This window comes from Poecilia reticulata, chromosome 20 (assembly GCF_904066995.2).
Source record: "Poecilia reticulata chromosome 20, P_reticulata-male-v2, whole genome shotgun sequence".
In the NCBI taxonomy this organism is placed as follows: Eukaryota; Metazoa; Chordata; class Actinopteri; order Cyprinodontiformes; family Poeciliidae; genus Poecilia; species Poecilia reticulata.
This window is the reverse complement of record NC_088849.1, coordinates 18,904,025-18,921,204: the sequence shown is the minus strand read 5'-3', so window position 1 is coordinate 18,921,204 and position 17,180 is coordinate 18,904,025. Positions and strand designations below refer to the sequence as shown.

Here is a 17,180-nt window from a genome sequence, read left to right as displayed (position 1 = left end):
CTTTCCTTTCTTCCTAAGGTACATTTAAATAAAACCTACAAGTTTCTACAAGAACTGAATATGCATTAAGGCTCACAATATACCTAAATACAAATGCAGTGCTCACAGATACATGCTTTCCCGCTTTAAATAAGGTAGAAAAGTGCAATGTCAAGCGCTAGGGAATATATTTATATATATTTATATATGTATAAAAATATAGATATGTTTTCTGAACAAATACAGTAACAGATGCCGAACCTAGCTTTTGTTCTCGGTTGCTCTGAAGGGTTTGGAAATCCACTAATCATGCGGAAATAAACAGCAGTTACCAGCTGGATAAAGACTGGCTTTCAGCTGGGTTCATTTTCCTGTCCGTCTTTTTCTAAATAGCAGGTCTCTGACTTTTTACACAAAAGCTCCTCCTTTTGTTTGAGTATGTGTGTGTTTGGGGGGGGGGGTGCATGCGCTGAAAAGCTAACGGTGGGGCAGTGGAGAGAGTTTATGGCTCGGGGGGAGGCTCCTCCAAGCTGTTCAGCAGATCCGTGTACGCGGGTGAGTTTATGTAGCGAGGGTACGAGTCTCTCTGCATCAACGTGTAGATCTGCTGCTGAGCGTCGTCGAACGTGCACGAGGTCGGCTCCAGCATGTTGCGGTTTATCACCTCTCGGACGCGGGAGTCCAAGCTGACCTGTAGGTTCAAGGAAACGGTGAGACGCTGAATATAAACGACATATAAGGGTAGTCGAAAATCTTTTAGGGTAAAAAGGCTTTCTAAACTATGTTGTTTTGTTCGAGTTCACCGATCACACCCATCCCTGATTGCTTATTCGCCTGCAAAATGAGGGAATTACGGAAATCGAACAGAATAAACTAAAAGATCTCCAAAATGTAAAAATGTTCAAGAACAGATGTTCAGTTTAAGGAAATCCTTCAAACTTTAATGTATATTACAATTAAAACAGCAAGGCAGAGGACACTAATCCCAACCAAATCAAATTACACATTATTCCCTTATTAGATGATTCTTTTTGTCCTCTATTTCCTGACAAATTTGTCGCTAAATTTAACAGGATTACACCTCCTCTTTGAATTTTCGTCTCACCTCTTTCGGGGACAGAATGGAGATGAAGTCCTCGTATATTTGGCGGACTTTCTCCTCCACCACCGTCTTATTCGTCTCTTTCTTCAGATCCTCGCAAGCGAGCCAGAACATCATGTTCTCTTCGCTGAACTCCGTCCTCAGGAACTGCCTGAAGCAGCTTCGCCCAGCTGCACTTTTCATCAGCTTCTCGAACGACACCGCCCAGGAGCGAGCTTCGTCCACAGTGGGTTTCGGGCTGAGGAATGAGTGGAGAATTCGTTTTTGCACAGACAGTTTGATTTCCTTACTGTTGTTTTTAGAGGAGTTGAAGTGGGAGTTACCTTTCTTCACAGTTGGAGTTTCCTTCTGGCTGCTGCTCAAACGTTGACCTCTGTATGGTTTCTTCGTCACCTCTAACAGTCAAACTGAAAAGATTGAGAGGAGCCATTACGTCTGAGCAGTCAAAACAACAGCAGGGATATTTAATCCCATCTTTTTGTTCGTAAAACCGAGAATGTTGACCAACATCTTGAGTAATTTCCCAAGGCATTGCTTCAAAGCAGACAGACTTTACAGTGACCTTACTAAAGTATTAAGCCTGTAGCTCCTTCAATTTTCTTTCATATTTGACCCAGAAACCTAAAATTGATCAATGTGGCTGATAGGGTTAGGCCTGTTCTCCATTAAGTCAGACCAAACTTGAGCTATCTTGCAAAGAACCACCTGCGTCAATGATAAAATGTGTCAACTACCTTGTTGCCCCCGTGGGTCTCACCTGTGCGTAATTAAAAGCAATTCGCCGCCTCTGCTGCAGCAGCTGGCCCCGGAGTAATTGGTTCAGGTGAGAGTCCCCCTGCGAGCCATCCCAAGTGGGAATGCGGCTGCTGTGCAATGATTAAAACCAAATTCATATACAAGTAGAGATGAAATGAATTACTCATCTCCTGTGGAGTGCATTAGGGTGGCTGCTCCCAGAGGAAGCTCGAGTCAACCATGGATAACTGGCAAAACAGGTTAAGTCCCCGGAGACGGCTCTGCGTGTGACCACTGAGGTCCTGTTGTTCTGGGAGGAAGGGTGGGGTTGAGTACGAGCTTTCAACCCTAAGAAGTAGGGCTGAAGGATGGAACTCTCTCCTTCTAAAGAAACCATCTGGTCCTGGCTAGCATCTCCCCAAACTTTGCTGGATAATGTTTTATGGTCTGAAGGAGCAAGACATGGAGCATGGTGGTGGAGGTGTCATGCTGCGGGGTTATATTTCTTCAGATGAAACTCAGGGTTTTATGTGAAGCTGAACTCGTATGCAAAACACTTTGTCAGCTTTTTATCTTCAAAAGTATTAAAACCCAAGTATAATTTCTCTTCCATTTCACAGTCCTACGCTACTTTATGTCGGTCTATCCCAAAAGTCTGAATAATGTAGTTACCAGTACATTCATCTGCAAGGCAATCCAATTACAACAAAACTAGTACCCAAAAATGGGTTTCCAACATTAGTCTGAACAAAGAACATTAACTACAATCGTCAGGTTAATTGGCCTCTTCAAATTGTCCCTAGGTGTGAGTGTGTGTGCATGGTTGTGTGTCTCTGTGTTGCCCTGCGACAGACTGGCGACCTGTCCAGGGTGTACCCCGCCTCTCGCCCAGAACGTTAGCTGAAGAGGCACCAGCAGCCCTCCCGACCCCACTAACGGACAAGGGTGTAAAGAAAATGGATGGATGGATGGATGGATGGATGGATGGATGGATGGATATTTAGCACTGGTTGCTAGATGTCCCCAACGGTGGTGTGTGTCTGTTACCAGGAGCAGCTACAGCAGCAGCACCAGCAGAAGCAGCAGGCGTTTGAGGCGTTGGTGGGGGTGTTTCCCATTTTGTGGCGCGCTTGGAGGACACTGGCAGCTGCTTCCTGATGAACCTGCATCTGTCTCTTGCGCATCTCCGCCCTCTCTGAGCCCATGGACTGCAAGCAGAGGAGCACCACAGAGTTAGAGGGAGGTTGGAGCTTTCGCTGGAGTAAAAGCATGAAGAGCAGCTCTGACAGGAATAAGGTGGCACGAGAAAAGAGCATTAAAATGGTAATAGGATCACATTAGATTGGGTAAAAAGGCAAATCAATCCCTCCATCCATCTACGAAATTTGCTCTAAGATCTGGAGTTCATGGCCATTTCTATTAGCCATTCACACTCCTGACTCCCTGATGGCAAAGGAAAAACTCATTCTTGTTTTTGAAAATGACAGGATTGCTGCACATCAAGGCCTCTTGCTGACAAGGTTCTGGTTAAATTTCTGAAAAGATTTTAAGTGGATTCAGACAAAAAAGTAAAAATAAAAGTCTTATTTTTCGTCTCTAGGCAGTTCACTGTCTAGAGCTTCTTATAAGAGATCTATCCTGCATGTTTAGCTGATCTATATTGGAAACATTCAGGGAGGACGACACTAGAAGTCTACGAAGTTCCAGACCATGGATGCCCTTCTAGAAGGCATCTTCAAACATTTCACATCAGCGTAACGGAAACAGTCAGATCAAGCATCTTTAAGAAAATGCTTGAACAGTTGGGCTATTTACTGAGTCCTTTTCTGACACTTTTTGATTTTTTTTTTTTTACTTTTCTGAGGTTATGATCGTAAACTTTAGACCAGTTGATGGAACAGCTTGTTTGAGATTCGTCTAGTTTAATTATTTTTGTCTCTTGCTCGTGTTTCTTCTTATTGCATTTTGAATTCAGGGTGGACTCACTGATTATTCGTCTCTTCCTTCAGATCCTCGGGCCGGACATTCTTCTTCAGAACTTTCTGCTAGAGTCAAATTCATGGTTCTGTTGACTACGTGCAGCTCCTGACCATCACAGTACCGCCACCAAGATGTTTGACTGCAGACATGATGATCTTCTTCTGAAATGCTGTGCTAGTTTTTATCAGATTTATCCGGATCCATGTTTTCCTAAAAGTTCATGTTTTGTTTCCTCAGTTCATAGTATGTTTCCCTAAAATCTTGAAGATCATCCAGTTGGCGATGAACATTTGAGTATTTTCTTTTCAGACTTTGTTCAGCCGTGGCTCTGTCCTTACAACTTTTTCATGGATGTATTTTTCCCCCAGTCTCTCTCCTGTTATTGAATCGGGGACACTGACCTTACCAGAGGCAACTAAACTCTGGGCTGCTTTAAATGGTTCGTTTGTAACTCCTGGGACGAGTCATTGGTCGGCTCTTGGAGTAAGTTTGGTAGGTTAGCAACTTCTGGAATAGGTTCCCCGGTTTTTTGTCAGATCTCTTTAGTGTTGGGTATGGTGGGTGAAATTTGGCACAGCAGTCCTCTAAAAAAATATGGTTAAACCCAGTTGCTTCTTTATCTCCTTTATTCTTCATCTCTATTTTTAAAGCTAACAGTAAATTAGTTTAAAGGTCTGACATTGAAAAGCAGTAACATCTGAGTTACATTCTAACTGAATTACCTTTTCAAAGATATTCCTGAGAATAACTCACATTTGTTTCCACCTGTTACAGCAGATGCATTTTGTAGAATGCATTTCGACATTCAATGCCATTTTTTTTTAGGTTCTGTTAAGACATCTTAGTGTAAAGTGGAAAGGAAACTAATGTCAGATGCATTCAAAGCAAACTGGATTATGCTGAAAGGTAGGAAAAGAAATAAGAAAAAAAAAATCCAGAAAGAATCCCAGCATGAGGAGCAGCTCCCCTCCTCTCTGTCAGAGAGCGGTTATGACAGCGGCTCGGCGTCACTCCTTGGACCGCAGAGATCGCATCCATCAGTTGCATCCTCGGGAGGATACGCACGCGTGATGGCACACACAAGCATAGCTCTCAGCCCAAAGCGAGCGGCCATTTATAGAAATACAATGAAATCATTTGATCAGAAGGGCTGATAAGATGTTGCTTTCCTCCCCCTCTCCCCTGTGTTTCTCTTTTAGGCAAATAGCCCCGAAAAATGAAACCTGAAAAGGTCTAAATCGGTTTAATTAGCGACGATTACACAGAAGTCATGATGAATAATTCAGGAACATTTATATGGATGCTGGAACAACCAGAAAAAGATGCTCCTGAATTATCCGCGTTTTATTTTTTTGTTTTATTTTATTTTTAAAAAGCGTAAATGCGATAGTCTTCTTAAACGTGATCATGTTATATAGAAGGGGGTACAAACAATCCAATAAATCGATTACTTACTGTGTCACCATGAATGCCAGAATACAGGTGATTTTCAGCTCGATCACATCCGTCTGCCTCCGACTTGACACAAACCAGTTGGTTTCCTCTCCGCGCATGCGTTCCCTGCAAGTGTGAAAAAGATTTCTCTGCAACCACATGCATGCAGGCACGGCCACAACACGATCTGTTGAAGCCACGGGAGCAAACTGAGAGCCTGCAAGACTTCTTCATGACACAAATGAACGCTCATGACTCCAGCACTGATCAGAAATCTTACTGGAAACATAAGCAACAGATGCTGATTATAATTCAAGCAAATGTGTTATAGTTTCAAATAAATAATATATATATATTTTTTTTTTTTATTGGAGGGCAGCTTTTGCAACTCGATGTTTCTGAATCTCTCAAGCTGATAATATTTCCTTCAAATACCAACACATTTTGCGTGTCAAGTCTCAGTTCTGTCAAACATCTGGAAAACCCTCCGTCCAGCATCTCTATCCGCATCCCCGCCTCCCCTGGTGTGGCTGAACCTTCTTGTCTCCGCCAGGGGGCAGTAGAGATCCATCCAAACAAAATGAAGTCAAACTCGTTGGAATATCGAAGGCAAAAACTTCTACAATCTAACGGAGACCGTCATATAATAAATATCTATATATATTCAGCTTCTGTATATATAGAAACGAATTAAAGACATAATAAGAGTAGTAGGTAAATAATGTTTTAATTGCATGATAATTCATTTGTTAAGCAAGAAACTAAAAAGGCAATTTTGCGTAAAATGTTTATGTATTTATTTATTTGTTTATTTATCTATCATTTTAGTTATTAAAGTTCACCTTGAAATACTTAAATTGTTACAGGGACTCTTTGAACAACCTGTATTATTATTGTTATTATTATTATTATTATTATTATTATTATTATTATTATTATTATTATTAGTAGTAGTAGTAGTAGTAGTAGTAGTAGTAGTAGTAGTAGTAGTAGTAGTAGTAACAATGACAATAATAATAAAAATAATTATACTTTTACAATTCAAGTAACATGGACAATGCTAACAATGTAAATTACATAATAATTTACATTGTATTAAAACAATGACAATAAAAAAAATTATATATATTTTTTAATTTAATATTTGTTTCCATGCTTATTTTTATGTATTTATATGTATTTAAAAAATTATATAAATACTGAAATTATTTATTCAATTATTGTGTTATTTTCTGATTTGTTATGTAATGTATGTCTATCTTACATATTAATACTGTATTTACTTGAGTTTTTGAGTTGACTCATTTATTAAAAAGTAATCTAAGCAATATATATTCATATTTATACATGTATATGTCTGTATGTAAACCTAAACTTGAGCTAACAGAAACAGATTCATAAAATCAGTCAGAGTGGCTTTCTGTATAATCTTCAGGACTCCTCTGCATTCAGAGAGGAGCTGAGAAACATTGATTTTAGAGATAAATTGACCTCATTACCATCTTTTAGTCAGGATGTGCAACATTTTAAAAACTCTTTTGCAGTAAATGAACTCCCTGGAACTGTGATTAAATTGAAAAGCTGTGCATTAGTATTTCATTTTAATGGCAATCCATATATATAAACTTCAGAAATACATTACATACCTTTCGATACAAAGTGTTGCTCTGAATATTAACTATAGCTGTTAAACAACAACTACAGCAAGTAATTTAATCTATGCTCACTGTAAAAAAACTTTTACCAGCCATAATATCTCCTCATAGGAGCCAAACTTTGTAGTAAGCGTTTTGCTGTGGCCATTGTTAATAGGAACTTCCACATTTTTGTTAAAGTTTTTGGCTGTTCTTTTGCTCATTTTCCAGTCCTTTCACCCACACATGTTGGAATATTGAGCAGTGCATGTTTATAAATAAAAATAATAGATCAGTGAAGGAATAAAGACAAAGTGTAAGACATAAAAAACTATCTACATCAGATTAATTTGGCAAGTGTGCCTTTAAGAAACAGGAAGAAATAAATCCAGCCATCCAACACGGGACCTGAAGGATGTATCTTCCTTTAGTTGGCCAGGTTTTCAGCTCACAGTCCTTTTTTATTTTGTTGGACCTGAAATTGTTTTTGTATGTACCAGCTGCTTTATTTTTCATCTTTTTCAAAGATTCAGCTAAAAAAAAATAATAACAATGCATTGTGTCTTTGCAACCAGCTGTTGGGACAAAGGCTGTGTAAAGCTGGTTATTTGCAAAGTGTCTGTCATGAGTTGTGCTTAGTTCGTTCCTTGAGTTTCAGAGACTGTTTACACTGAGGTGACTCATGAGTTCATCACAGGTTCAAGATTTTTGCATGTTGTATTTGTGCTTTTCATCATGCATGTGTTTATTTTGTATTTTGAGTAGATTCTAGTAGATGTTTCTGCAGGGCCTCTGGGCATTGGTCCCTCAAGCTGCCAGGCTGCTTGAGCTGTAAGTTTTTCCCTGTGCCGTTTGGGATCATTTCCAGTCCCTCTGTCAAGAGGTCCTACATCCACCCAGTCCGGAGTTGTGGTTTGGTTTTTGGATTTAGAAGACATTTGGACCTTCTTCTGCAGGGTTGGAGGGAGGTGTTCACTGTTATGACAATTACATTGTTTGGTTATTATTAGCAGTCTAAAAGTTCCAGCCTTCTTTTTTGGGGGGGGGGGTTTCTAAATTCAAAGAGAAGCAACAATTTATGATGTCAAAAGTAAAGCAAAGCAAAAATATTCATTTGATCATTTTTGCTACAATTACTATCTTATGACAAGGCAGATGCCTGCTCACGGCTGAAGTCAGGCATCCCAGAAAGTGCAAAGGCAACAGGTGTTTTCTCTGGTGGCAACACAGCTACCGTCCACTCACAACCCTTCAGCCTGCTGGTCAGCTGGCTGAAAGAAGACCACTCTTTTCAAGTGATTACAAGATAAATCCTCAAGAAAGACAAACTTTGAAATACTTGTGAGCATGAAATTCATGAAAGATTAAAGGGATGAATGTTTTGTTTTGTTTTGTTGTTTTTTTTACCCATGGTTATACAGTAGACTTCTGATATGTAGGGGGTTTAGGAACAACAAATAGCTGAAATCTACAAATAGTTGAAACTCCCTCTAAAACACTATTAACTGCATGTTTTAATAGTTCAAACTTTAATGTGCATTAATATGCACAGAGGAAATCTCTTACCACAACCAGGGAAGCTAAAATCTTCCTCATCTCTTGTCTTGAGGGTTCAGCAAATCACTGCCAAGGAAACGAAATGGCGCTCTCGGATTGGCTGGTGTACAAATGACAGCAAAGTAGCATTGCGTACATTTTTTTTTTACAGCTTCTCTAGTTGCAATTTCTTTAAAATGTTTTAGATAAACTATGGTTTTCCATGAATAATTTTGGGTTACGTCCCACCGCTGCAAATAGACGACTACACAAATACTGCAAACACTTCAAATAATATTTTGCACTTTTGCTTCTACAAAAGTGAGCAAAACTGCTGCCTTTGTTTTTCAAGTAAAACTGATTAGTTTATGTTATAAATTTTCTTGTACATTTTTTGTGCTGTACCATTTTACCGGGGTATCCGTATAGGTCATGGTCATCCAAGCCATGAAAACCTCATACTGGCCTGTGCCTCAAGGCCTTTAGTACTGTACATTTTCAGTGGATGCGATGCACACCTTCTGGACATCGAAACCTTCACCTTCAATATTTCCACAACAAGAATTACGTCTATGAGAACGTTTGGACTTTTATGACTAAAAGTGTTGCCTCCACTGCAGTGCTGCTGTTTGATTTAATTTATTCATTGGCAGGCCCAGGCAAAGTTTGAAATATTCAGACATAACAAGGGCTTGAGTGGCAATTTATGTCTATGTAGAAAACCCTACAGTCGCACAGATTATAAATTCCCAGAAGAAAAATAGACCGCCTAATTTTAGTTTTACAGCCACATCCCTCACTGCTTTCCCCTCAAACTGCGGGCACAACTCAAAAGCGCTGCATTATTTTTTCTGGGGGCTGTTTTTATGCAGCAGCTGGCATCTCTCGAGTGAGGCGCTGCACAATCTGACCAGAACAAGATCTATACATGTCACCGCAGCAGCGCAGGCAGAAGTGCGCTATCTTCTGCAGACACACGCGGGAGAAAAGCTAATCAATTTGGGAGCACTTCTGATTTGTGTGCTGGAGTTTCATTGGAGGGGAGTGCGGGGGGTGGGGGTGCTGGTTGCGTCTTGTAAAATGTGATTATCCACTTCAGCTAAAGTTGCGAATGCAGCAATGGAGATTGCAGGAGAAGAGAAGGTACGTCCGTCTCCTTCCCCACGCTTGTATGTGTGATCCAGCTGTAAAGCAAATTCAATATGGAGAAGCGCCCCCCCCCCGCCCCCTGAAACACTAAATAAATCATGCGTCTTGTAGCTGCAGTAATCTTACGGAGGGATTGCTTCTTTAATGGACCCTGCTCTCTGGTGAGCTAACAGCTACTGTGATCTACAGCCGGAACATATCAGCACCAGAGCGAGACTTTTAACCTCTCCGTACAGATTCGAGCAGGCTAAATCCAGGTTTAACTGTCTAATTCAACACGGTGTTGGTTTAAAAGCCTGCAGCGCTAAAACAAAACAAAACAAAAAGAAAACACACTGAGAGTAAATCATCAACTGGGCTGTCTGCTGCGACACTTCCGCACAGATTGAGCTCGGAAAATGTGTGCTCTGAATATTACGGTCCGCGTTTTTTTTCCCCCCCAAGTCTGCTGCTCGATTCATTTAAAGTCATTACTTTCTGCCTCAGAAGTAATTGTTTCTCACTCATCTTTTTCGATCGTGATTTAAAGCGGAGCTAAACGCTGTGAATTTATTAACGGGGTTTATCTCTGAGCAACAGGCTGAACTTCAGTCGTTCCGACGTGTTTTTTTTTTTTTTTTTTTTTAAAGAAAATCTGTTTGTGGATGAAAAAGCTCAGCTGCCCATGCTGGACTGTTGCTGAATGAAAACGGAGGGCGAGAGAATCTCTGAGGCACAACATGGTTGGATGCTGAGCCAGCAGTCAGTTTTAGCCACTGCTGACAGCTTGAACTTTAGGTGTTTTATGTGATTTAAACCCCCCCCAAACAATTTGTGGATCAAGGAAAAGGAGACATGGCTTAACGTTTTACTGTCAATAAAAGCGCATTTGTTTTCAGCTCCATTTTACTCTGATCCACCAAAATCAAACCCATTTTTGAACATTTTTTGGAGCACCTCATCTAAAAGCGGGAAGAAATGGAAACCAAAGCCCTATGTGAATATGGGCTTTATGGACAAGAGGCAAGAAAAAGGACATTATTTAAGGAAATCCATCCACAAACCCACGGAACAAGGTTATTTGGCCAGATAGGAGCATTTTGGTTTATATGCAAAACGCCTCATTTCATCAACATCTCAGACAGAGAAACTGGTCAAAATTAATAAAAGCCCGTTAGAGGCTGCACAAGACTTGAAGACTGCCAGCACAACAAAAACCAGAAGTATGATGAAACCATATTTCATGTGTTTGAATGGCCTAGTCAAAGACTAGATCTAAACCGAATTGAGAATCTGTGGTAAGACTTTAAAATGATTGATCGCAGTACGCGTCCCGTCCAATCTGACAGATTGAGCTATTTTGTAAAGAGGAACGTTGAAAAATTGCAACTGCTGCCTCAGAAAGCTGAATCCAAAGTCGCACTGCAAGTTTTTATATTTATATTCATAAGAAACTGTGAAAACAATGCATCATTGTGCTTCCACTTTACGATTGCTTTGTGTTGATCTATCACATTGACTTCATATGTGTGAATATTTTTTATTGCAAGACGTGTGCAGTGAGAAATGAAATTACAAAATCACAGTTCATTTTGTTCTGAGCCAGACCTTCTATCAATCTTTCTTTCTGCTTAAACTGAAGCTGATTTTCAAAAAGTCAAACTAACAAACAAAAACATTTACGCTTGTAATGATCAGATGCTGAATTTTGAATGAGCTTTAAAAAAGGTCAAAAGAAATCATTCTGTCTACTCTGATAGAAAAAAAAAATCTCTGGAGTAATAAACAGAAATATCTTGAGCTCATCTATGTGTTTTCATGAGTTTCCAACATGTAAACATGTAGACTTGTATTTTTGCTCGGAGAGTTTAACAAGAAGACAGAAGCATCTCAGCAACAAGCCTGCATCCAGAAGCTGTTTCATTGTCTGCCTCCAAGCAGGTAGCTCTTAATCTCACCTATTAACACATAATTCCTCATTTGTTTCATCGGTTCAGAAATCAAAGTGTAAAAACTCCAATTTGCCTGTGAACACGAGCAAGCCAAGTAATTCAGGGCACGGAGCTGTTGCCAGGTAACTGGTGGAAACTGGAGGAAGTTACGGCTCCCAGCTCCAGTTCAGAGCTCAGAGTTAACTGTAAGTCAGTGATCAGTTCTTAATATTTTGATGTTATGAGCAGATGGTATAATTTCTAGTTATACCATCTACTCAAAGAACTTGGCAGAGGAGTTGCACATTCATAAAGTCACACTCACTGATACACAGATTGGTGGGCAGCTTCGGGGTTGAGTGTTTTGCACGGGGACATGCACATCAAAAGGTGGCAGGAGGAAGCTGGAATAAAACCTAAAACCTTTGGATTACAAGACAACTACTCTTCCGACTGATCCACAGTTGGTCACACTCACGTTCTCTAAGATTTATGGAAATGCACAATTGGTACCTTGCAAAAATATGACTCTGGATCCAAATCCCAGCCTGGGGTCTTTCTTCATGGAGTTTGCATGTTCTCTGTGTGCATGTTTGGTTTCTCACAGGGTAGTAGCTTCCACTGTTGGGTTGATTGGTTTGACTCATTTGCCCTTAGGTGTGAGTTTGTGCTTGTAACCTGGTTGACAGCTGGATGTAGGCATCCCATGCAAGGATGAGTGGGTATATAGAGAATGGATGGGTGTTTTTGACAGTTAAATGGGATCTGTAAATCATTTACAGTAAAAAAAAAGAGACCTATTGTTTGTTTACATCTGAAAACTAACTGACGAGACATAGAGGATGGAGGAAAGTATAAAGGAAATTTAGGAAGCACTGCACTTCATCACACAATCATTTGAGACTTAAAAACTGCAGGATGAATGAAAATGGAGAAAGGAAGCCAAACAGATTGATGTATTATAAGAAGGAAGGAAATAAGAACGAGAGAGAGAAAAAATTTGTAAGCAAGAAAGAAACAGAAATGAAGGAACAGAAACAGAGGAAAGAGAAAGAAATGAACATGAATCAGTCAGAACAGTGCAGTTCTGACTGATTCATCTTGTTTCACTGAAAGCTACCGAATCAACATCATATTAAAGTAAAACTCATTTTGATTTATTTTAGCTTTCCAATAAAGGATCCCAGCATAAAAAAAACAACCCAGATTGATCTGTTCTTGAATGATGAACTTAAGTTGATTTTAGTTGCGCACTAAGCAATACTCTGTGAGTGAATTGGTGGTAATTTCTAGAATTACCCAAATCTTTGTCTGCCTGGATTTCAAAGAGATCAAAAGATCAGAAGGACAGAAAGAAACTCCGAACCCGGCAGCTGCGGCTTTCATTTTGATAAATGAACACTTCAGGGGCAAATTCATTTGTTTTCTCCTACACTCTTTCTAAACAGTTTGGGAGCAGCTGCCGTTTAGTTTGATGCAGAAGGAATAAAGTTCATTATATCATTCTTTGCAGCCAGGAGGCTAATGAATATCACCGGGGAGTGAAACGTTACTCTGTTATTTTTTATTCAGAACCTGAATTAAAAATGTATGTTCCCTGACTTTTCGCACAATGTTCCTGGACACTGAATAATTTCTCAGGACTGCCAGATACTTCTGTACAAGCCCGTGCTGTATATTATTTTCTTCCTCCAAAGGCGAGGCATTAAAACTGGTTTTGAAGTGATCATCACTTGTGGTCCAATGAAATGTTAAAATCTAATAAATGTATCATATCTCAGCCCGTTTTGGACAGTAACAGATGCGAATGTTGAGAGCTGAGGCTCAGCTCAGTGAGGCGCCTCTGTGCGAGTTTCCAGCAGAGTGCAGAAGGATTGTTGCATCAGAGAAAAAGCTAATTTGGGTAATGACAAATAAAAGTCATATTTTTACATCAAATTTTAGTCATTGTGACTAACTGGAAAGACAAAGGAATAACGAACAAAGACACCAAACTTCTGAATGCACAGTACAACACAAAACACACAGATGTAATTTGTGGTCAATACAAAACAGTGTTGAAAGCTGACTTTATTCTGTGTTTGTACCTTTTTAGTTGCTCCTTTTCTCACACTAAAAAGGCAGGTAGTCTCCAGCCTCGCAGTACAATCTGTAATCAGCAGCAGGGTATATTTCCAGAGAGAGAAGCAGTAATGGGAGGCACAGAGAGCAGGTAATGGGGTGACAAGGAGGAATGGGTCTCATGTTCAAGCCTCATTCCCTTCAACTACGCATCTGTGTCCACAGTGTGTCTGAGGGCAAATTATACAGAAAGAAAACATCGCAAATAAAAAGTATACCGTATTACGTGTGAACTGACTGCATCTCTCTTTCAACTTTCAAAACTGAAATGATAAAGTAAAATCCAAATTCTCCGTCTTCGCTTGAAGTCAGGCCAGAACTTTGCCATGAAAGCCACACGTTTCGGTGTTTTTGGGGGAGGATCTGTCAGCCGGGAACCCTGTTAAGGTTTAATGTTCCTCAACCTTTAATGCTCGGTTTCAAGGCTCACCTCGTCTGAGGCGGGCGTCAACTCGAACAACTGCTCCAGCTAATTGCTGAGCCCTCGGAAATAAAACGAAAGCTGGAAGAAATGGAGGATGTTCCGGCAAAAGAAATAATTGGTCTGAGAAGATGACGGCTTGCTGATATATTCTGCAGCTCCGGGGCATTAAAAGAGAACAACAAGCTTCTGTCCTCCTGAAGTTTCACATTTTCAAAATCGTCAAGGATTTTTACCGATTCATTTCTGCAGATATAAACAGTTTGGGGAACATCAGGCTCTTCTATGCGGAAACCAAGCTAAAGATTACCGTTCATTTCCTCTGCTGTGGAGCTGCCAACTATATGTCACCATAAAAACAAGAAGTGAATAAAAAATAAATAAACAAGCTCGTAATATCTGTGAAGTTGCCTGGGACAACTTTGACCTGTAACAGTGCGGACATCATTGACATGATTTGGGTTTCATTTGCATCTTCAAGGCTTGAAAGTGATTTGATGGAGCAATCAGTCAATTTTTGTGAAATATCAGTGAAAGTAAGACAACAAAAGCTCAGATTTAGAGGACAAAAGGAGGGCGGGACCACAACCTTCAATTTGCTCATCAAATTTTGAGTCCCGCCCTGCACAGTAACTGCAATAAAAGGCATTTCCCCATCCCCCCATTTTGTTACAGCTGATTAACTAAGAAATCAGCTGGTGGACAGAATCTAACAATTCTCAGCTTGACTGGTAAATCCTTGTCCAACAACCCATCTTCAGTGTGCATGTTGCTACTGAGTGAAACGGACTCAGCATTAACCATTTTCTGTTTTAATGAGGGTTCTGCAGGATGCATGGAGATGTGAGAAGCTATTTGAAAGGAAACTGTGTCTTCTACAATTTGGTGAGTCAGGTGGGAGAGCGAGAGAGAGAGTGAGACTTCAGCAGATAACGGGAAGGCTCAACATATAGCAAAGGGCAACAAGCCACAGACCTGATCTCAGATCAGCAGGAAATGACAGAAACAGACCAACAACAACTCAGAGAGAACCGAGTTCTCTCTGTTCACCAGGTCACTCACCAGGTCGCTCCTCCTTTACGCACCTCCTGATTGCTTCCTAATGAGGAACAGCTGGAGACCACAACCGCCTGTCACACCCCGCAGGAGCAGATGGTAAGGAGAGACCCACACACAACCTGCACACACTTCTGAGGACGCAAAAAAGTTGAAACTTATATTCTGTTCTTTGTTCCCACTGATTTTCTTTTCAGTTTTAATCTGTCCTCCCTGCTTTATTGGTCCTTTATGAGTTTTAGTTCAATTTCTTTTGTGTTAATTAGTCTCCCTCCGTCCATCCACCTGCTTTCCTTCTCCCACAGCTGTACTACATCTACTCTGGTTTCTTTGCAATTTTCCAGCCCTGACTCAGTAATTAAGCTCCTGGTTTTCATTTATCCCTCGCTGGTTTCTCCATTACACTGACACCTGATCCATGTCCCCTTCCCTCCATGACGGCTCTATAGGTCTTTATTTTTCATTGTTTGAAAACTCTTAATTTCACCTTTATGCCCCTGGATTTGGTTCCGATGAACCAGGTCTGGCGCTGAATTAATCCAGGACCCTTTAATCATCTTCAAGCAATTATTGCTGGTCAACTTATGCAGCAATTGCAGAGTAAATTTAAAATTTTCCACCGTAGTGATAAAAGAGAAGACGGTCCCTCCTGCTGCTGAGCGAGCAGTGATGGTTTTCTTTTGAAGCCGACTGAACTGCCCTGTTGCATCACTGGGAGCTCCCACATCGCAGCAGGTAAGCATCGACCCCCGGCTTTTTCTCTTTTCATTTGTGACAAAAGGAGCAGGAGGACTCGGGGTGGTAATCCCACACACACGACACGGTTTGTTTACTCCCTGGTAGCTCGCTCGCTTTAAATCACCGCAATAAACAACGCCACAATCCTAACTCGCATTTCATTTTCTAAAAGCTCTGGCCCAGAATGTAAGCCTATTTAAATGGAGGGAAAAAAAGCATTTTATTTACTTCAAAAATAATAATAAAAAAAACAGGATTTCAAAGGAAATGCCTCTCTGTTGTTTAAATCAGCGTTATATTCCTAAGGAAATACAATTTTGAAGAGGTTGGTGGTGACACTGAAAAAGATGTGCTGGCCTTGTGTTGAGACAGCTTTGAGTTGCTGTAAGTAAATTCAGTCTAAATACTTTAATGCACCTAGAAATACTGTGTTTTGGAATTACTCTATTGTTGTTTTTGTTAATCACAATTAAAATTTAGTGTAAAAATGTGACTTTTATTCTTAATTGAAGATGTAAAAACTAGAGGGAACGTCTTTATCTGATGGATAAAATACTTTTCTCATCATCTGATGCGTTTCAGACAATTAAGCTGTTTTTTTAAATCTTTTGTATTCAGTAAATGTGAAGGTGAGTAATCTTGATTGTTGAATCAGTGTGTTGGATTTTATTTACTCAGATTGTCATGTGATTGTTTCAGGAAAATGTTGCTTTAATTCATCTGAAGACAGAAATTTGTGTTTATGTCATGCAGCAGCTTGGAAAAATATTCACAACCATTGAACTTTTCCACTGAAACAAAGTAATTAGAAAGTTTTTCCAATATTTACTGACTAATGCCATCTCACTACATGAACGCAGCGTCCCACACTGAAACATGGTGGTGGCAGCGTCATGCTGTGAGGATGGTTTTATTCAGCAGGGAACTGAGATAAAATAAAATCCTTCAGATCAATAAATTGCATATTTGTGGCCAGGACCCTAAGGCCTATACAATTTATCATAAAAATACCTTTTAGAAATAAAACTAGGAACCAAAATGGTAGTAATGGTTTTCAGAGTACATAAAACATTATATAGGTGGTTAATGATGTTTGTGTTGTTTTACAATTCCTGTGTAATTGCATCATAGTAATACCTTTGTGCTTTTAGATCCATTGTAACAAGTTTGCGCCTGTGTTTCATTGGTCGTTTAGGCTTTGACCTAAGTATTGGTTGAATGGCTCAGTCAAAGTCCAGACATAAATCCCATGATGAACCTGAGGCCAGATTTAAGCACTGATGTTCACAGATGCTCTCTCTCTCTAATCTGACCGAGTATAAAATGTTTAGTAAAGAAAAGCATTGTTTTCATAAAACATTTCAGCCTCTGCATGTGTAAAAATG

General features: G+C 40.0%; 1 protein-coding gene across 1 annotated transcript; it reads right to left on the bottom strand.

The window, feature by feature from the left end:
- Positions 1–359: 359 nt before the first annotated feature.
- On the bottom strand, positions 360–5,498 carry LOC103456853 (regulator of G-protein signaling 20-like). Its single transcript, XM_008396669.3, is given in 6 exon segments — positions 360–670; positions 1,085–1,319; positions 1,405–1,488; positions 2,864–3,024; positions 5,252–5,395; positions 5,397–5,498. Coding segments are annotated over 6 exon segments (900 nt in total). The 5' UTR covers positions 5,484–5,498; the 3' UTR covers positions 360–481.
- Positions 5,499–17,180: the final 11,682 nt, after the last annotated feature.